The 22,270-nt window shown below is 42.5% G+C and overlaps 1 protein-coding gene across 1 annotated transcript in view; it reads left to right on the forward strand.

Moving 5' to 3' along the window:
- Nucleotides 1-21,094, forward strand: part of ror1 (receptor tyrosine kinase-like orphan receptor 1) — a 129,887-nt gene extending 108,793 nt beyond the window's left edge. The window contains exons 5-12 of the mRNA XM_006808132.3: nt 8,617-8,744; nt 9,895-10,212; nt 10,294-10,539; nt 10,645-10,847; nt 15,909-16,088; nt 16,766-16,993; nt 17,197-17,561; nt 17,758-21,094. Coding sequence (XP_006808195.2) covers nt 8,617-8,744; nt 9,895-10,212; nt 10,294-10,539; nt 10,645-10,847; nt 15,909-16,088; nt 16,766-16,993; nt 17,197-17,561; nt 17,758-18,457 — 2,368 coding nt within the window. The 3' untranslated portion in view covers nt 18,458-21,094. The remainder of the gene's footprint in view (nt 1-8,616; nt 8,745-9,894; nt 10,213-10,293; nt 10,540-10,644; nt 10,848-15,908; nt 16,089-16,765; nt 16,994-17,196; nt 17,562-17,757) is intronic.
- The last annotated feature ends 1,176 nt before the right edge of the window (nt 21,095-22,270 follow it).

Genomic DNA, 22,270 nt, shown 5'->3' on the forward strand with positions numbered 1-22,270 from the left:
TGTCTTTTTTAAGTGTCTGTCTCTGTGTGTTCAGATTGGGATCTGTGATCTAGGCTACAAGCTGTCGTAAATCATGCACAAAAGTGTGTGTGTGTATATATCTGTGTGTCCGGGGGGCGGGGGGGGGGGGGGGGGGGGGGGGGGTAGAAGCAGGTTTGCTCCTGGCAGTCTTGTTTCACTCTTCTTTATTTCCTGTTTTCCTTACTTCTCTCATCATTATTGTTTCCACACGGATGTTTGCCGGCAGCCTGGAGTCAGTTCAAGGAATGCTATTCAGAAAAAAAATAAAGTCAGGAATCTATTTGCAACAGAGATATGGAAAACAAGAATAAAATTTGTAATAGCTCTCCGGGGGGAGAAGACTTCTTACGAAAATAAATTACGAACTGATGTATTTGTTATACTCAACTGACAGTTTGGAATTCAGAGCCCTAATTTTTTGTTACATGGAAGTCAAACATTATTAGGCTGTTTTTCCCATTTTGCTGGTCCTTCCTGCTTAAACGACTTTAGATGTTCTGAAAATTATCAACATTTCTATTTTTCAGATATCAAAGCTGCCAGGTTCTTTGTATTTTGTATTTTATTAATCTTTGACCCTCATTTTAATGTTCTTCTTCATCTTTCCTTTGCTTTGGGTTGTAGTTTTTGCTAAGGCATTCAAGTGGCTATTCAAGCGAAAACCCTCCAGCCCTCTCCTCCTCAGGCAGCAAATTCGACTCTGTGACCCCTGAGCTCTGTTTGTTTGTATGTACGCGTCTGCCGAAAAACCACTGGGTTTATGTCAGGCTTAAGCAGACATATTGCCTCCTATACTCCTAATTGACAGACAGATTGACACCTTCACTGCCCAAACCCTCCACCCTCCAGGACCTCTGAGTCCCTTCTGCCCTCTGGGAAAGTGATGTCACCACGTCAGGAGTTTTGTGAGGAGTGATGGGATTGATGTCGGTTCCTTTCCTGCATGTTGAACTCTTGTAACGTTTCTGGGTCTTATAGCAGAGTGCAGTGCAACACCAGCATCTATATCTGGGAATCATTTTTGCGTTATTATAGATAAGATAAGTATCTAAGTTGCATTCAGTGAAGTGTTTACAAAAATAATTTTCTAGGTTTTATCTCAATTCAAGAGTTATTCAAACAGACAGTTTAATGAAAGCTTTAGCTTTTATTTTTCAAAGTCACTAATCACTGCACTGGCTTTTCAGTAAAAATCAGTTGAAGTATGTGCAAGAATTCTATATTTGGCATTAGCAGAGAAACAAAGACTGCGACTGTAGACTATGTTCAGACCAAGCGATAAGCAATGAGACTGAAAAATGAAGCCAGAGTAAAAATATTCAAAGGGTCAAAGCCATTGAGTAAGTAACTTTGTTTAGGAATAATTCTCTATTTTGTCGTCTTATTTCATTGTTTTATATAAACAACACTCATCTTCCATATTTATTGACACAAAGTTGCTCTTGTAAAAGAGGAAATTTTTTCAAAGTGAAGTGGTTTGATTCTTTGGCACCTGGTCTCTTCAGAAGTGTAGCCTTTTCTGCTGGTCAGTGGAGCACAGATGCTACACCTTAAATATGACTCATTAGGAGAGAAATTCTAATGTCTAAACCCTGGTTACAGTCACAGTGAGATAAATATCGAGAGAGAGAGATTTTCTTTGTATGTTAGCACATAATTAGCTGTGTCTGTTTCCACTGCATCATCCTGTTTAACCTAGCTAGCATTAGCTCATAGCTTATATGGTCACTCCAGTGTTTGTTTACTTGTCTCTTAAAAGGCCATAGAGGCTCCAAAACAGTAGTCCACAAACCAAACCAGTGACACATCCATGTTTTATACACTTTGCCTTAGACCCACTGTCTGTGTGCAGCCTCCCCATTTATTTAAATGATACCAGACTGAGTGGGTAGCCAGGCAGGCAGTAAAATAACAGCTGGATCATCTGTAAACGGCAGACACTGAATTCCCCATTTGTACTGTTTACCCCGTTACTGTTTATATTAATACTGTGATACAAAACCACAGAAGAAGAAACCTTCTTCCTCCTAGTATTATAAAGCTTCATTCATGGTTTTGGCACCCAATAAACCCTCATACTGATGGCTATATTAATCAAGCTTAGCATTCAGGCAGTTTTGACCATACTACCAAAGTTTTGCTATGCTGGATGGAAAAAAACTGTGATTTTGATTTTGTTTTCAGAGAAGCCTCCTTATTTTTTTCCCTTTTTTAAAAAAATGCACACCAGCTCAAATTAATCCCTCATGTTTGTTCTTACATCCTTCTTCTCTTAGCGCTCTGTTAGTTTCCTTCTCTCTGACAGAAGCCTCTATTGTTGCAGTCAGCGAGCAGCAGTAACATGATGACCAAGAGGGCCTTCTTTCTCCATTGTATCCTGATGCAGTGCCTCAGTTTGCCCTCACTTGCTGTTCATTCCCAGTGTGGTCACAGGCCACTGGCAATCACAGATCCCAGTCAGCCTCAGCCTCTGGTGGCCATTTTGGCTCCCTGTCAGTAAGAGATCATTACACAGCTCTACTGTGGTAATGAAATCACGAGTGCACACCAATGGAGAGAGCCCAACATGTGAATCGCCAGCTTGCAGCCGTTGCTGACGAATGCGCGTATATTCCACCTGCTGCACAGACAAATTGAAAAACTGAGACTTAGAGCTCTCTCTCCAGATGCACAAGTGCCGTCTGATTCGTTGTTGGGCATCTTTAATCTGTTGCAAACATACATAGCGTCTAACACATACATAAATTTGCAAACAGTTGTATTCAAGTGATACAATACAACTCATGAGCTTTACTGGGCATATCCAACCAGTCACCTTCTTTTCTGACTCTCAAAAATTTGTTATGTACTTTTTTAAACTTGGCTTTAGATGATCATTGCACTTTGGCTTCTTTTACATTTTACACAATAACATGACAATTATGAATTTATGCAACGTAATATGTATAATGGGCTGGTAACAAAAAGGTACATTATCAACTAAATTTGCAGGTTTAGAGCAGCAAAAAGTTATTGGTCATGTTAGACCTCCTGATTCTGTCAAAGCATTTATTATTCCTGTCAAACCAGGATGAGAGTGATTAAATAAAAACTAGTTTAGGGGCATCCCTAATCAGGATACAACAGCTGTGACCTCATGTTGCTAGCAGCTCATCTCCTCTTCACTCAGCACCCGGAGCAGCTAATGGAAACAAAACCCTAAAATCTAAAATGTCATCAGGATTTCCCCTCCCCCTTCTCATCATCCTCAAATCCTTTCCTTTCCATAGCATGCTCCAACAAAGAGCATTGAGATTCACATCCCTTTAACCCCACAACTCAGCACAAACCCATCATCACAGACTTCTTATGCGGAAACACTCGAGCTTATATCCTCAAGGCTTAAAGGTTTCTTTCATTATCAGAACCCTACACCAAAGTTTAATCCTCAGATGAGACTAGGACGAGGCCACTTGTCATATTCTGGAGTAAAGAAAGTGTGTGCTCATTCGTGTCACAGCCTTTTTGAGCTGTGTTCATGTTCTGTGTACATTGGTCGAACATCTTCACTGCCATGTGTCCCACTGATGAATAAAAATCGTCACGGAAAAGTTAAAGCAGATAAGAGTGAAGACGAGTCATCACATTGGAAAGTGGAACTGGGAGAGTTTGCGGGATCTGTGGAAATACTGAGAACTTTGGATGTTTTGATGAATATGGTTTAAAAAATCCAGCTGTTTTGCCAGATTGAACAACTTATTAGAGATATTCAGAGTTGACTCAACATTTTTAACATTCTTCCTTAACTGAAAACTCTCCCTTTCCTGATAATTCTATGTTTGTGTTAAACCACAGCCCTTAAATCCCGGAACGTGTCTGTGTCATTGTACTGATGTTCTGACACAGTATTAGTCAAGAGATCAGAGAGAAGACATCAAAACGAGCCCACTCCATCCTATCATCAGTTTGTGGTTCATATGTTTCATTGTCCAAGCACGTGTGTTTCTGCCTATGAAAAACTGAAAATGTACAGTGCAAAGGTTTCGAGCCGCTCCTAATTTCTTTAGAATTTGCTTCTAGGAGCCAGACTTTCTTGTGATGTTTATTAAAGTGGTCTTGAGCAACGATTCTCGGTGCTTTTTCACAATGAAGTCCGTGCACCTGACCAGTTCAAGCAACTGACTGCTGACCTATGGCTTGTTCAAGCATAAAAAGGCACCTTACTCAAATGATGAATCAGTGTTGTGTCAAAACATAATCGAAAACTTAGCAAGGTACCAATTTGAAATTGCAACTTTGGGCTAGCAGCCTGTAGCAATTGTTCCCATTTATTTAGTTGAAGCAACATCAAACAAAAAGCTTAAATGGCCTTCAAGGAAAACTATTCCTGAAGACTACTTAAAGAAATTATAAGAAAGATGCCAAAGGGAATTCAGGCAGTGAGGAAAAATAAAGGTGGCCAAATACCAAATATTGACTCTCACACTACAATTGTACAAACTCTGTTTTTGCTTTCTATACTTTATTTCCATGTAGGTTTGCACATGTTTGAATATATCCCTGCACCTATTTCCAATTTTGCTAGCAAAACATAAAGAAATTTGAAGTGGCTCAAGACACAATATTGTAAATATGCCCATGTTCTTTTCCTTGTAGTGTTTGTACAGTCATACTTTCTGATCATATGAGGATACAATCGTAATTTTAGTTTGCAGAATGACTCCAGAGCTGCTGTTTGAGTCTGAGGAATGGTTTACCACATTGGTTCAAATTAAAACATCTCAACACCTATTAGATGGATTACCATGCAATAATATGCAGATGTTAGATTATGTATTTGACAATCTCCTAGCACCACCGTGTGGATTTACATTTGGGATTTTGAGTGAGACGTCCTGAAAACATAAAGCAGTGTTAGCTTGGTTTTTATAACAGTGCCAAAATAGTTAGTATGGATAGGATCAGTCTTGTTCTCTTATTGGATGCTTTCAAATTTATATAAAACTCAACTCCCGCTTTATTAGGTACACTTGCTCAACCGGTCATTAACAAATAGCTAACCCTTATCCATGCAGACATGGTCAAGATGAGCTGCAGAAATTCAAACCAAGCATCGGAATGGAAAAGAAAGCTGAACGAAGACTTGTGGCATGGTTGTTGGTGCTAGATGTGCTGAAACTGCTGATATACTGGGATTTTGACACACAACACTGTCAGATCTCAGTCCAATTTGGCATGCGGTGGAAGGGGAGCAAAATCTGCACCAACTGCTTCATGCTCTCACGCCAGTATGGATAAAATCTCAGGGGATTTTTTCAGCACCTCGCTGAATCTGTGCCACCAAGAATTAAAGCTGTTTTGAAAGGACGGTTATAATGGGGTCCAACCAGGTAATAACAACATGTACGCAGGTGTTTTTGTACTTTTGTACTTTCATTCTTCAACAACCATCCATCCAACCAACGTCCTCCATTTGTCCAATTCAGGGTTGCTTCATGTAGCTCACATGAGCTAGATGTTCCATTTATATCCATCTCCCTATTTATTTATTTCGAGCATGAAAAAAGTAAATAAATATTTGAATCACATATAAATCGCATGAGTTGAACTCTATATCTTTTCTACACACCTATTGTGCAAATGTATTTAGCACACAGGTGTGGTAAATACTAGTCTCTATTTAATACTGTGGATGTTAACCTGGGTGTTGGGTGGAAAAAGACCATGGCTGCTCAGCAAGCTCTTCCCTGAATAAATAATGAGGTCGGAAAAAATGTAATTGGACAATGCATCAGTGTCTTGAGCACCTTGTTTAGGCTCTGTGGTGAGGCTCGTCTTTCTGTTTATATCTGGATTATAGATCGAGTCTGGAACGGAGAAGGCTCCCTTTGTAATTAACTGTTATAAAACATTATACAGAGGGCCCGTGGCGTTAGTGTGTAAAATCAAAGGCCTGAACAGTTATTCACTGTTTACACAAATAGCAACCGCGCTTGGCTTTCCCCTGCTCTGGATAGCTTACACTGACACACACAAACACATGAGAAAATAAATGGACACGAAAACACCGAGAGAGGTTTTCGGAAAACCTCAGATGTCTCACAGTGATTAGGTTTTCGTAGATGTGTCTATCGCTCTTCGAACATGCTCCATTCCTTCCCTACCAGATGAGATGCTTTAATCATCTTCTTAGACATGGTCTTGGAAGCTACGTTGATTTGGAAACCAGTGAAAGAAGCTAAAATACAGGAAGCCCAGTGAGGGCGACTTGGGATTCGAGCTGTGCCGCTTTGGTTTAGGGCGTTCTGACTTGCAGTAGTTATAATTTGCCCGCGGGGATCTGGCTGCACTGCGGTGGATCGTCTCCTCTCCCTTGTCATTTGCTTGTCTGTGTGTGGCTTCATGCTAGTGTGGATGTTTGTGTCCACCGTTCTCTGTGACGCACAACCAAACTAACCTCTGGGTTGCCTGGACACACTCCAGCCCTCGCTCTTTATCCCGTTTGTGTATGTTTTCTCATGCCAGAGCTACCTTTTTTTATGTTCCGCTTTATTACGTTCAAAAATGGCAGGAACCTAACCAATTGTAAGTCTCTCAAATTATTCAATTATCACTGCTTACAATTACCAGACACTCCCTTTATTGCTTTCACCTAAACACAGGCAGCTCTTCCCCAAAAGGGTGAAAAACATCCAAAGGAGTATCAGTTTGTGCATTTGCGGCTTGTTAAAGGGGTGCTAAGCATGAAGTCATTATTACCGCATATTTTAGTAGGAAATTACATATTCCGGGGATAAAATCTGTTTAAACTTGCATTAAGTTGTAAAGTTACCCTATCTCTGAGGAATCGGCAGTATGCAGACCGCTGCCCTGGTAGTCATGTCTGTTAGTGTGTGTGTGAGTGTGTGTGTGTGTGTCCATGTCTGGAAAGCCCATTTAAGATCTGCACAGACAGGGAAAGGGGGTTAACTGACCTTGGCCCTTCAGTCACTTAACACTCCACAGAGAGAGGTAACCTACTGACCTCACACTCACACCAAACCAGGATGGGGGAATGTGTGTGCGATTTTTACAGCTTGTGGAGTAAAATTAGTGCTTTTCGCACTTTGTACCATCTCTTGTAAACCATCCAACTCTCATTAGCAAAAGTGACGTTTCTGTGAAGCTGTAATAAAAGAATGATGTGCAAAAGAAGTAGAGAAGCAGTTAAATTCTCACTAGGCTGCTACACAATAGTGTTTTTTAAACCCCCATATATGGTGGCCCTGAAAGGTCAAACAGACTGCAAGTTAAGGAAACACTAAGTAAATAGAAAAATGCAGCCAAAGCGCAGAAAACACAACGGGAGTTGAATAAAACACAGAAGTAGAAAAAACAAAATCCAGAAATGTTTCTGGGGACACAATAATGTGACGGACCAGCCACAGAACAGACAGAAATCAAAAAATACGGAGGCGTCATTAAAAGCAGTTGAGGATTCATCAGTGTTATGTGTATATTGTTGTTTTAATTGCACACTTCATATAATACTGTAGGTAGTTTGCTATTGGCCATCTACTGTTGGCTTGTCATTTGTGCAACTCTTCCGTCACATTATTGTCTCCCCAAAAACATTTGTGTGTTGTTTTGTGATTATTAGCAACTTTTTTCTATTTCTATTGGGTTTTTTATTCAGTTTTATTTTGTGTGCTTTTTCAGCATTTTTCTATTTGCTGGTGTTTTCATAAGCTGCGGTCCGATCGACCTCTCGGGGCCACCTTACCTATCAGAGTCGAAATGTTTGATGGTGTTATTGTTCAGCCAATCACAGCTGAGGCCTGTGTCTTAGCTGTGATTGGCTGCACTTTAAGTTAAATATATTAAAAATGTCATAGTCTAGCTGCTTCTGTTCGCCATTACTCAGGCAGCAGGTCTGCACCATGAGGATATACTTCATATATGCAGTGGCATCATGGACGCGCCTATACCACATATTGCGGTTGTGCCTGGTCTTAACGTCCCATATGGTATGACTTAAAGCGCATGACAAAGTGATCTCACACTGAGCGAGTGGTCTGCCGGTGAGTGTGGGCTTTGTGTGTGTGTGTGTTAGTGTGCATGTGTGTATGGAGAAAGAATAAAAAAGCACAGAGAGTGAGACAGAAAGGGGAGAGGATGGTGATGACTGTGTTAAGCGGGATAAGAATCGTTACATTAACGAGGAAATTAAAAGAAATGCCCCAAAAGAAGCTCACTGAGTGGAGTTGTATAGCTGTAAAAACAAGGTTGCTCTCTTTCTCCTTTCATATGTTTTAAATTGTGGCTCAGAGTGACGACTCTCTGACGCAACACGAATAAAGTCCGACATGAGATATTAATTCTTAAAGCAGTTTACCGTGAATAGGGACATTTATGTGTATTAGATATGTGCCTTTGAGTTTACCTGATCTGTAGCCAAGCAAAGGAACCAAGGAGCAGCCTTTCCCTCCACAGAAGTGGAACTGGTTGGTCTTGTGGGATATGCTAATGTAGACTGACCTCTAGTGGTTTTCCTGTGAAAGAGTCGATGAAATTGATTCGTGTTGTTCAGACGAACTTTAAAAGCAGCCTCTCTTTCTCGCCTCTCTGACCTCTCAGCAACGGGTTTCCTGAAGATGGATTCTGCCAGCCGTACAGAGGCATAGCCTGCGCCCGCTTCATCGGCAACCGCAGCATTTTTGTCGACTCGCTGCAGATGCAGGGGGAGATTGAGACCCAGATCACAGGTGAGTTTGAGCGGGCTAAACCTCCTTCGAGCCAACACAAATCGAATTAATGTTTTGAGAATAGATTAAATTTACTTTTACATCCATCATAAATACATATTCATTCATGACAAACGATTTAAAATACACTGATTTTTCTTAGTGTGTACAGGCTTAACTTGATGAAGATGATTCCATGTTACTAAATATTTAGTTCCTGCAGATGCAAGAAAGAAAACTGAACACAATCAATGACCAAAGGGCATACAGTACTGTGCAAAAGTCTTGAGCCAAAAGTCATTTCTTTATGCTTTGTTTGAAAAATTGGAATACGTGCCGCTTCTTCTTCTGTCCTTGCTCTTGATGGCAGATGACACCTGCATTTTTGGTAGATTTAATTAAATGGGAGCAAATTATTTCTTTTAGAGACATCATTTATGTCTTTTAGAGACATAATTTGCTGCTAAAAATAAAAAAAAATGTAGTAATTCAATAAAAACTTTGTGTAAATTCAGATTTTTCAGAAGGTAATCATAATTAATATGCTCCAGGAAGGAATCAGAACGTCACTTAGAGAGTTCAAAGGGAGTTTGACTCAGTATGAATCACATGTGGCTGACACACTGTTTCCAGCGTTGTTTCACGTCTGTGTCTCAGCGTGTGTGCTTTTTGTTTTATGCGTATGCATGCGTTTGTCCTCAGAGGTCATTATTGATTATATCCGTGCAACAGTTCAGGGAATGACGCAGGCCATGAATCCAGAGCCTGATCTGAAACATCAAGGACGAGTGATAATTGAGATTTATGGCGCCACAGAGTCGTAACAGGCCAACAGTAGGACTGTAAATCATATCAGAGTCCAGATTCAGCATCTTGAATTTAATGTCACACTCACTGATCTTTATGATCCTTTTTACTCAAGCAACATGTGCTGGAGAAACATTTGGATGGTTGTCAGGTTCACTTGGACGCTTTTTATTCGCGTCTCCTCTTCATCGTAGTCGCCGTAGTGATAATGACAGCCGCAGCAATGCACACGTTTGCAATAAGTGAACAGCATCGCTGTGCGCGAGTCAATTAAAGTATGAAATTCTCTGTTTTTATTCAGTCTCCTAATTCTTCGTTATTTAGCAACTTTCAAGCAACTGAAATTGAATCCTCTCGTTCCCAGCGGCCTTCACCATGATCGGGACGTCCAACCATTTGTCTGACCGCTGCTCGCAGTTCGCCATCCCTTCCCTCTGCCACTTTGCCTTCCCGACGTGCGACCGCAGCTCGGGGTCCGACAAACCCCGTGACCTCTGTAAGGACGAATGTGAGATCCTGGAGAACGACTTGTGTAAAACCGAGTACATCATCGCCCGCTCCAACCCGATAATACTGAAGAGACTGAAACTGCCAAACTGCGATGACCTGGCTGCTTCCGACAGCCCCGAGGCCGCCAACTGTCTGAGGATCGGGATCCCTATGACAGAGCCTATTAACAAGAGTGAGACATGCTCATGTGGCAATTGTAATGATTTACTGTGTTGACTCTGCTAAAACGTCATTGTCTGTTATATTCCACCAGATCACAAATGTTATAACAACAGTGGGGTAGACTACAGAGGGACGGTAAGCATAACCAAGTCAGGGCGTCAGTGTCAGCCGTGGAACTCCCAGTATCCTCACAGCCACAACTACCAGGCTGTGCGCTACCCGGAGCTTAACGGAGGCCACTCGTACTGCCGCAACCCAGGGAACAAACACGAGGCCCCCTGGTGCTTCACACTAGATGAGGGGGTCAGAATGGAGCTCTGCGACATACCCCTCTGTGGTGAGAAGCTAGTTTTAAATCGTAGTTTGCGATGTTGCCTTTGTGACACATGTGTGACGTGTGAAATGACATTGATTCCCCTCTCTCGATGTTCCATCTGTGTAGACCATAAGGAGTCTGGCATTGAGATCCTGTACATCCTGGTTCCCAGCGTGGTAATCCCCTTAGCCATTGCGTTGCTCTTCTTCTTCATCTGCGTGTGCCGCAACAACCAGAAGTCCTCCAGGCCTCCCGTGACGCGCCAACCCAAACCCGTCCGCGGCCAGAACGTTGAGATGTCCATGCTCGCGACTCCATACAAGCCTAAGGTAGGGAGCGTTACAGTCGCAGCAGATGGCACTCAGGGTGGGGAATAAATGACGGAGGGCCTTCCTGGTAATCCTGCAGATTACCGTTTATTTCTGCAGATATAGAACACTTTTTGTCTAAAGGCGAGGAAAGATGCCCAACGGATTTACTTTACCAAATTGACCATCCCAGCCTTGCCATAATGGTCTATTTGATTCACCTTTTATTGTTTATTTTTTTTAATTTTTTTTTATTTTCACTTGCTAGATACGGGACAGACTTGAATGAGGAAAAGAAAAGGGAGAAAGGAAGAGGGGGAAAAAAAACAGCAGAGAAGAGGGACGGTGATAAAGGGCAAAAAAACAAAAACCAACTAAATAAGCAGACAAAAAAAATACATATATCAATCACCTGGATCACCTGTTGAGAAAGAAAAAAGAAAACAAGCAGAAGAAAACGAGAGCAATACAATAAACAACATCGCAATGATATATGGGAATATGACAGTAAATACTAAACATTAAACATTATTGTGCAGCACGTAAGATCGACAGCGCACAGTGTGCTTTGAGGTAGCAGCCAAAAAGGGTGTCGTTTGTGTGTGTGAGCACCCGTGTGTAAACCTGTGAGCATGGATGCGCTTGTATTTAAAAGGTTCCTTCATGTAATGATCTGCTAGAGGGTTTGGAGGGGGGGCACAGCCCCGTCCACCAGGGCATGAAGCAGGTATGAAGGAGATCAAAACTCCAGACATCCAGAGGCCCCCAGAACACAAGAGACCAAGGAAGACCAACAGAGGGGCAGCTGCGCCACTATCCCAGAAAGAGCTGAGGAGAGTCCCAGATGAGGGGTCACTTAGCAGCCGCGGAGCAGAAGCCAGGGGGGGTTGCAATGCGCCAGAGTGACCGAGCCCCAGGCCGAGAGGCCGAGGGCACCCCACCCCCGAAGTGGCCCGAGCGAGCCCCGGTGTGTACCTGGGCGCCCACCCCCGGACACAAAGACCCACCAATGCACCAATGTCTGAGGGCGTCTACCACTGGTAGGGGAAGTGGCCTTCACGATTTTGAAGTGGACACTAAGTGCATCATCACGCTGTTGTGTAATGACTGTAAAGAGGCCGTCATTTGGCATGCAAACAGACTGCAGAAGGAGTCAAAACACTGGCACAGCCCTCTGTGTGTCATTAGGGATATGTCACGGCATGCCGGGGTTACTGGCTTGAGTGTGTGTAGAAACGACCTGTCTCAGACAAAGCATCAGATCTGTCATCAGAGCTCAGCAGGTTCAGGAATGTTCAACTGCAGCCCACCACCTCCCTCCTGTTTATCTCTCACTGTCTCTTTTTCCGCACCCTTCCCTTACACTTCTCCTTATCCTTGGTCCTCTCACTTAATCCATCTTTTTTTGCATTGCTATGCTTCTGTCCATCCTAATCCCACTGGAGCTTTTTTCTTTTTTGTAATGTATATCATGGTCTCCCAGTAAAACACACAGCTCACATCAGCATGAGTATCATGTTGCCTTCAAGGTTGCACACTCTGTCATATCATGTAAGCACATCTTTTTTTCCACATAATTTTGGTGGTTGAGGGCGGAGGGTTGGGGGTTTATCTAGACAGCATGTATTGCTGGGCACACTTGAGCTGATGCTCAAGGTAAGGCGTATAGTATTACAGCGAAGAGCCACGGAGAGAATCGCAGATGTCACAGAAGCGTCAGAATCCATTAATATCTTTGCTTTATTTTGTTTCTGAGGGTTTTTTGGGAGGGGGACTGGAATAAATGTTTCACTGACCTAAAAAGGGAGTCTCTCCTTGCTGTTTACATGAAGACCTTGTGTCTGCAAAGACTTACGTTTACAGGAGAGTGACAGCCGTGCAGTCATGGGATTATACAGTTGATTTTAAATGGTCTTTGTTGCCAACTTGGTTCTGAAATATAGCAGACTGCATAACCATCAGCTGAAAGATTACCAAAGCCCCGCCCTCATGCGTCCATTCAACCTTGTAGCTAAATTTTACAGATCTACAAGAAAATTGTAATAAAAGGGAGCGGCTGTGTGATTTCTGTCTTTTAAAAACGTTTTTATATGGGCTAAATATTCTGACTTTTAGACGTTTTACTAAGTCAAATGTCTTTCTTTCCTGTTTTCATTATCTGCAGCTTTGTCTTGGATTAAGCTGCTACCTAACAGGCTTTGCATGCAGGGGGTCACCCAAGGGTTACTGCCTATGACAGCCCATTTAGACACACACATAGAAATCTGTGGTGGTGCGAGGAGGATCTGAGGGTTTGGGTGTGGGGAGGAAAGACAGGGGGAAAAAACCCATAACTAAAAACATCTGTGTCTCACATCATGCACAACACACACTCTCACCACCCCCCTCAGAGCTCGTACAGACAGTGTGCATGTGTGAGTGTGTGAGCGCATGTGTCCTCACAGAGGAATTTCATTATTCATCTCAAAGTTCCTGGAATCTGGAAATCTCTGCCAACCTTTCTGCACCTTTTATCTCTTCCCAAGCATAGACACGAGTGGCAGTTTGGCACCATCGACTTTATATAAAAAATATTCAGTCCCCAACATCCCCACCGTCATCTGTTGGTGCTGTTCTAATGAGATTGGTCGGTATGATTATCAACCGTGGTCATGCTCTGGTTGCAAAGAAGACTAATCTTAATGATGAAAATAAAAAAAAAGAAGACACACACAGAAACCTGACATCACAGATTTGCCTGAAGAAAAAATCAGGGGAAAGAAACACATTGTAATAAGACTAGGGATGCAACGATACCAATTTTTTCAAACCGATACGATACCGATACTTGGATCTAAGTACTTGCCGATACAGAGTACAAAAACCGATACTTCTACCACACACGCACACACACGCACACACAAATACAATGAATTGGAAGACAGGTTTTATTTTATTCTCTGCCGATAAAAAATAAAATCTTAATAAAAATGACCACAAAAAAATTTCAAGTGAAAAATAAGCACTTCTGTTAAATTATTGCAGAGTCTCCACAATGTAATTTAACAAAATATCACTGAACTATTGTCACTGTCTCGAGCTTTCAGAATAATAAATAAACACTTCTGTTTGGAATAAAATAAATACAAATTAGGTTTGAGAATAAAATAAACATTGCAGAGTGTCCATAATGTAAACAAACAAACAAAATAACTTAAGTATTCGGCATTGACGAACAAACTCCTCATCTGCCCGTGGATCATCGGTCCACTGTGCCGTTAAACCAAGAACTGACATCGCCCACACACTGCTTGTCTTTACCTCTTCAGAAAGTTTTGGCACCATTTTCTCCCTGATTTTCCACGACCGGCAGTGGCTGGTCATCCAGAGCGATAAAATGAGTCAGAGCCTCTGTTATTTTAACTGCCCGTGGATTTTCTCTTGACATTTTTCATCGCTTTTCCAAAACCTGAGTTAAAGTTGGCTGTTCCGGTCCACACTGCTGACATTTTGTTTAGTCTAGCTACAGCAGCCTCCAGTTTCTCTTTTTTATCTGGAGCTCACTCAGTCTCACTCACCTAACCCTGTGCCTGTTTAGTGTGGGATGTCCCCCTAGTGGCCAATCTAAAAAACTACAACAGAAATGACAAGCCACCCCTGATTAATGAAATAAGTTAGTATCGGTTCATGGTAGCGGTTAACGGAGTATGAGTACACACACATTTTACAGTACGGCCCCGATACCCGATACCAGTATCGGTATCGGTGCATTCCTAAATAAGACGTTATGTAAAAAAAATAAAGAAAGAAAAAATTCATACTGAGAAATGAAAATACCGTCACAAATTTTGGATAAGAGACTCAAAAAACGTTATGGCATCATACCTGGGACTTATCACACTGAAGATGGATGAAAATGTGTTTTTCCCCCATAATCAGGCTTTAATATCTGTGAAGTGTTCAGCTGATTTGCTCCATTTTAAAGTCTATTACGTGCTTTGCACATGTGAAGCTGTAAACAAAATGTGGGTCCCATCTCCTCTACAGGCCTCCCAAGCTGCTGGTAGAGATCGGACATCCAAATTGGATTAACTTGAGCTGAAGTTTGAAAGTCTGTGCTCACACTTTCAGAAGTGTAGCTCACAGACTTTGCCCCCTAAAAAATAAAAAAATAATCACTCATAAAATATAAAAAATAAATTCTTATAAACTTTCCTTTGAAGAAGGCCATTTTCCCTGGATTTCAGGGTTTTTTTGAGAGATGGTAAGGTGGGGGGGCATCTGATGAACAATCCTCATGAATTCTTAAACAAGCGATCTGCTTTCCTCTCAACTATTTTACACAGAAATCTGACACTAAATATACTTATTAAGGTGACTAATTTCTAACAGATGGCATTTACACAGTGTATATGCTGTGGTGTTTGTGGGGAACTGCTGAACTGCATTTTCTCCATTTGAATCATTCGTTTTCTTTATCTTAATGAGGAAATGAGTTTAATTGACTGCAATTTACTTTAAATGAATTCCAAAACGTGCCTGACCTTCTCCTAACCCCACAGCCCAGCTCATTCCTGTTGTATTTAGATGTGCTGTAACCCAGCATTCCAGTCAGAGCACTCCTCAGTGAGTTCCAAAAGATGAAAAAGCAAAGTCATCCCTCACAGGGAGCGCTACGTTGTTTTCTGCTATTGTTGCAGCTGATTGGTTTACTGGCAAGAGAATTAATTGCCTCATCTTCCCAAATTTTGCTTAACCTGTCAGCCACATGACATTTTTAAGCTGCGACATGTTGCCAGATTTCGCAATTTTCCCACATCGCTTTCCAGAGGCGTGAAGGGGGCGATTAGGGGGCTGATGTAATGGGCCGAGTCTGATTGCGGGAATTATCAGCTCTGAGCTATAGTTTTATTTTTCTTCTACAATTCAAACACAGATTTGGTGTTATATTAGGCAGTTCGCCTACATCAGATTGAAAGCAGCGACATCATGTTTTCTTTTCCCTACAAGGACAGCGGTGATGAAAGGCTGCTGACCTGACAAAGAAAGTAATGATTTCATTTTTGTTGAATGTGTTTTTTTTCCTCCTTCTTCTTTCTGTAGAGCAAGGCCAAGGAGCTTCCCTTATCAGCTGTCCGTTTCATGGAGGAGCTCGGAGAATGTACTCTAGGGAAGATCTACAAAGGTCATCTGTATCTGCCGGGCATGGACCAGGCCCAGCTTGTGGCCATAAAGACCCTCAAAGACATTTCCAATGCCCAGCAGTGGGCTGACTTCCAGCAAGTAAGAAATGTTTCTAAATTAACCATTTTTACAACAGACATAAAAAATATATATATATATATACAATAATGAAGCCACATCAGTCGTCTTTGTGTAGAGTTGGAAAGTGAAATGTACCACTAAAATATCCTATTGCTAAAAACTATATGTGGCTGCTTTCTTAGAGGAAAGGCGTCTAGGCCCACAAGATTTCAAGCACGGCTTGTTGTATGTCTATAGAAGGTAGACGCGGTGAAAGATTGGAGACGGCTGAACCGCTCAACTGTAGATGAGTTCTCTGGAAATAGCTCCCAAAATAAACTGTAACTTGGTGGAAGGTTGTCCAGATAAATTTAGATGTGACGGCGGATTGAGGCAGTCGGCATGTGTTAGACGTAATCCTCACTTTCCATTTACAGAAAGCGAGGCAGACCTGAACTGTGCCCACGTTTTAAAGTGGTACTGCCATCGACTCAATTTCAAAAGTGATCAATGAGTTTTGTGAAACCAGCTTGGGTGATCTTCTTATAATCGCCTTTCAAAGCCACACAGTTTCAGACTCAGTTCCTCCATTAAACTCCCACGTCTTTTGTAAATATCCACTTTTCCAGTAAATTTTGAAATCAACCTGCCGGCCACCTTTTTTTTGTTTGTTTGTTTCTTTGAAATTCACCATTATTTATCCGACTTCATCAAAGGAGGCCGCAGTGCTGACCGAGCTTCAGCACCCCAACTTGGTGTGCCTGGTGGGTGTGGTTACCCAGGAGCAGCCGGTCTGCATGCTGTTTGAGTTTCTGCCCCAAGGTGACCTCCACGAGTTCCTCATCATGCGTTCGCCACACTCAGACGTCGGCTGTAGCAGCGACGAGGACGGCACGGTGAAATCCAGCCTGGATCATGGAGATTTTCTGCATATGGCCATACAGGTATGATCTAAAAACATCCTCGTCGTTGGCTACAAGCGTAGTGGAAGAAGTACTGTTGTGCCTTCCATTTAAACACGAACCATTTACACGAAATGTTGATGTACGGATCTCAATCGCTCATGTAGAAACTTTGAATTAAAATCAGTGTTTTAATGTCTACCTTTCACTGCTCCTTCAAACACCTTCTAAATATTGTGAACCAGGTGGCTGCTGGGATGGAGTACTTGGCCAGCCACTTCTACGTTCACAAGGACCTCGCAGCTCGGAACATTTTGGTAGGCGAGCAGCTCCACGTCAAGATTTCTGACCTGGGTCTCTCCAGAGAGATCTACTCCTCAGACTACTACTGCCTCCAGCCTAAAATTGTGCTGCCCATCCGCTGGATGCCCCCTGAGGCCATCGCTTCGGGAAAGTTCACCACAGACTCGGACATCTGGTCATTTGGAGTTGTGCTGTGGGAGGTCTTCAGCTACGGGCTACAGCCCTACTATGGTTTCTCGAACCAGGAAGTGATGGAGATGGTGAGAAAGAGGCAGCTGCTGCCCTGCCCCGAAGACTGCCCACCAAGGTATGTTGCAATTACCGGTGCAATATGAGAAGCATACAAGAAGATAGTGCATCCAGCTAATGGTGAAACCCAAGTGTGCAAGTGTCTTTATTGGACTCTGGTATTAGGGTTAGTTTAGAGTATTCAATTCAAATAGTTTTAGAAGCAGTCTGATTGTTGCTGTTTGTGGTAATGAAATAACTCTGTTGGCTTTTAGGTTTTATGGTCTGATGACAGAGTGCTGGCAGGAAGGACCAGCACGTCGGCCGCGCTTCAAGGATATTCACGCCCGCCTGCGAGCTTGGGAGGGGTTGTCGTCCCACGCCAGCTCCAGCACGCCCTCTGGAGGAGGCAACGCCACCACTCAGACCACCTCGCTCAGCGCCAGCCCCGTCAGCAACCTTAGCAACCCACGCTATGCTGCCGCTGCTGCCGCCGCCGCGGGGTACCTCTACCCAGCCCAGGCTATTCCCGCGCCGGGACAAATGGGTGCAGTTCCAGCATGGACGCCCATGGCCGTGACCCAAACCCACCAGCGCTTTATCCCAGTCAACGGATACCCAATCCCGCCAGGATACGCAGCATTCCCAGCTCACTTTGCACCCCCAGCTCCGCCTACTAGGGTAATCCAGCACCACCTGCCCCCTCCCAAAAGCCGCTCCCCCAGCAGCGCTAGCGGCTCCACCAGCACGGGTCACGTTAGCGGCGTGCCCTCCACTACGGGCTCCAACCATGACGCCAACACGCCGCTGCTGTCCCACTGCATCATGCCGGGGAGCGGCGGAGGGTCGGCTCAGGTGTACGGACAAATCTCCCAAAAGGGGATGGTGGACCACGTGTCTCAGACGTCAGCACTGCTCACCCCTGACTCTGATGTGCTGATGTATAACGACTCAGTCATCACTGCAGACCTGTAAATATTCAACCTCTTTGAGCTTAGAACCCAGATATGAGACGTTTAGCGCTTCAGCCAGTGGCGCAGCGTCACAGTTCTTCTCTGGTCTTACCGAGACCCAACAGAGATGGAGCGTGCCACACATCTGGGTATCCAAGAAACACTAAGCAGGCTATATAAGCAGCTGTCTGACTCATGCCTTACTGTTTACAGGAGGCATACTTACTATCATGGTTTGAAAATGTTATTTTAACCTCTGTGTAAATACAGTACATAGGTCCTGAATGAATGAATGAAATACAAAGATATATATTCAAATGAACTTTTTATTAAGTAAAACACTTTAAAGGTGAAAACATTCTTCCCGTGGCCTTATTCAGCGGTTTGTGTTCCAATCAGACAAAAAAAAAACGAAACAATTCCCACTCGATGGACTTTTTTCCTACAGGATGTCAGGCAGACATGGATATTCATGTGATGACTTTCAGGTGCCTTTTTTTCTAAACTAGTTCATTGGCTTGCTTGTCAACACAAAAAATCAAATATCCAAGGGAGCGCGAATTGAAACGGCGAGTAACTTTATAAAAACAATCAACAGTGGCCTGCTCCAATAAATGATGCCTCCTTGACCCTCATAAACTAATCAGTAACATTTATGTTAGCATGCATAATACCCATGCTGCCAACAGCTATGAAAGTACTAATGCAGGTGCTAAGAAGTCCCTTTGAGAATGACAGCTGAATGTGTGTTTTGTTTTTGTTTTTTTTGTTTTTTTTTATTTTCCAACTTCATCACGCTATCTGAGACGTCTGCAACAAGAACACCGGACACAGTAAAGCTGGAAGTTTATCTGATCGGCCTCCCTTTAAGTATCATTTCTTTCATCATCCTTCCCCCCAGTTTTGTTTCTCCGGAGACATCGCATCTAACTTCAGAGCTGGCAAGAGGGCCCTCTGCAGATGAACAAAAGACATCACAAAGCACTCGCTTCCTTCCAACCGTTCTCAGGGCAAACACTTCATTCGCCGCATAATTGATTGGATACAGTCTTTTATGTTTTTTCCGAAAGTTTTTACGGATTTCATTTTGGAGATGGGAAAGTCAAAATTTAATTTGGATACCTCGTCCTGTTCTGTTCCCTTCTTTGTATTTATACGTCTGTATTGTGCAAAAAGAAAAAAAAATGAAAAAAGCAAAAGAAGCAAAACATGGAAGAATAATAAAAGTAAAAGGGTTAAAATGCATAATGCTTATAATAGTTAGGTGCTTATGAGATCTCAGCCATGTACATAGACAGAAGAATGTTGCCTATCTAAATAAGGATACTGCAAATTAGGTGTGCTGCGATATTATTGCAACTTGTTTTTAACACACCAAGTGGCGACTGTATTAACATGTACAGGATTCTGTAGCTCAGCACGTGCAGCTTTTAACAGAAAAAGTACAACCTGAAAAACAATTCTGACCGTTTTGTCTGTTTCCCAGTGAAGGATGACGACGTGTGTGTTTGGTGAGTCTCAGTTTCGTAGCCGCACAAACTATGCCTCAGCCTTCCACGAGGGTTTATGAGAGGCCAAATATGAAGCTTCTTTCATTCCCTCAAAACAAAAGTCAGAAAACCAGCAGTAATGTGTCAAGTCAACAGTCTATGGGTGACATCGTGCGAATGTTCCTGAGTACATGTTTTAACTACAGCAATAACACATCCGGGTTGTTTTTACTGAGGACATGCAGAGAATAAAGTGCATTTCTGAGTTGTAAAGTGAGTGGACACGTGAAATGTAGCAACAAGAAAAAAGTAGCTGCAAAAATGGCATCAAAATCAAATTCAGTTGTCTTTATAAATCCTACTGCTCTTTAGTTTTCCTCAGCATTCAAGTGAGTCAGTAGTAAAGCTGGTTGGCTGTTATTAGTAACATGAAGGGTGTGCTCTTGTTTCCATGCTATTTGAAATCATTTGAGGATGTATTTTTCAAATGCCTTTCCTCTCTCTGTGTTTTTGTGATTCTATTTTTCTAAAGCAGAGTGAGCTACCTAGGCATCTTTACCCATGAGCCCCAGCAATGTAAATGATGTACGAATACTAACATAGACTGTATATACAAGCTGGACTTTGCTTCCAGGTTTAAAAAAGCAAGGCCAACGCAGTCTGCACTGATGGCCAACAGGGGGCGACTCCTCCAGTCCAGTCCACTTCTCACTTGATTTTTGACATCAGTGAAGTCTTATTTAATGCAGGACGTTTCTCATTTTGTTAAGGATGCTGTCACTGACAGCAAAATTGCTAATAAGGCAGAGAATGGTATAAGGCATGGCTACCGTATGAGTGTACAGAGTCTAATAGAATAAAATAATAAAAGTGAAAATGCTCAAGTGAAGGTTTCAACCAATGGGTGCCGTCATTGTGGCTACAGTCATCTTTTTTTATGTAGTCTATGTACTAATATAGCAGTGCACAAACCACTTGTACACAAGACTGTGAATCTTAATCAAGTTTAGGTATTTTTGTATTTGGCAAAAATTCATTATAGTGCCTTTTTTTTGTCTTTTATTGGTAAGAAGAAACAAAAGTATATGTATATTTCAATGTCAGTGTACCCATAACAGGTTTACATGCATATTGATCAAGAGAGGCCTTGGCTTTGTATTTTGTCTGAATATTTTTGCACAGATGTTTTGTATTGCAAAATCATTTATTAAATAATGTTTGGTAAATCCCGCTGCTTCTGTTCTACGATCGATGCGTTTTAAGAATACAGACTTGTAATAGCATTGTGAATCCACTGGGGGCCACCAAATCACCATTTCTGAGAACAGTTTTGAACGTCTTTGCCTTGTAATTGCAGTGACCACTGTTGGCCAAGTGGTGGGGCCCTTTAGCTGTTTGATTACTGTAGTCACAACTGGAAACAGTTGGAAATAATAGTCAAAGATGAAAAAATGGCTCCTGTGTAGCCTTTCCGGCTGTGTGTTTGTCTGCTTCACTTCATTTCTTTCAGGCTCAAATTCAGATCTTTCACCTTGAATTGGGGAAAAAAAATAAGTGAACCAGAGTGACTGTCATCCAGCATATGAATGTCATAACAGATGTAATGTTCTACATATACAGACATACAGACTGTGTCTGCCAGTAAAGTCATACGAGCATGGAGGACATTCCAGGAGAAAGGAGGCTACTCTATGAGACCTGCACAAGATCGTTATTCCATCAGCAGGCGCAGTATCTGCTCCTCTGTTTAAGGAGGGAAGAGAACTGCCAGAGCTGACCTCCAGCAGGCCGCTGGTGTTGATGTCTCTGACCAGACATCAGAAACAGACATCTGAAGGCCAGACATCATCTAGTGGGCCCTTTGCTCACTGCTAGCACAGAGGAGTCTGATTAGCATTTGCCACAGAATACCTGAATTGGCAGGTCCACATCTATTGCTTTTCACAGATGAGAGCAGGTTCACCCTGAGCACATGTGACATACATGAAAGAGCTTGGAGAAGTTGTGGAGAATGTTATGCTGCCTGTAACATTGTTCAGCATAACCGGTTTGCTGGTGGGTCAGTGATGGTCTGTGGAGGCATATCCATGACCTCAACAGGCTCAACCTAGACAACAGGACTCTGAATGCCATTAGGTACCAGGATCAATTGATATCATTGACACTTCACACTTACCTAACCTAAATGTTCTAGAACACCTCTAGGACTTTATGTTTTGGTCCATTCAACGCTGCAGGTTGAACCTCAGACTGTCCAGGAGCTCAGTTCTGATCTAGGTGTTTTGCTTCATTGCCTTTAAAGGCCTGAAAGGGTTAATGAACTCATGGACCAGAAAATGCTATCA

This window comes from Neolamprologus brichardi, chromosome 17 (genome assembly GCF_056152115.1).
Source record: "Neolamprologus brichardi isolate AB-2024 chromosome 17, ASM5615211v1, whole genome shotgun sequence".
Taxonomy (NCBI): Eukaryota; Metazoa; Chordata; class Actinopteri; order Cichliformes; family Cichlidae; genus Neolamprologus; species Neolamprologus brichardi.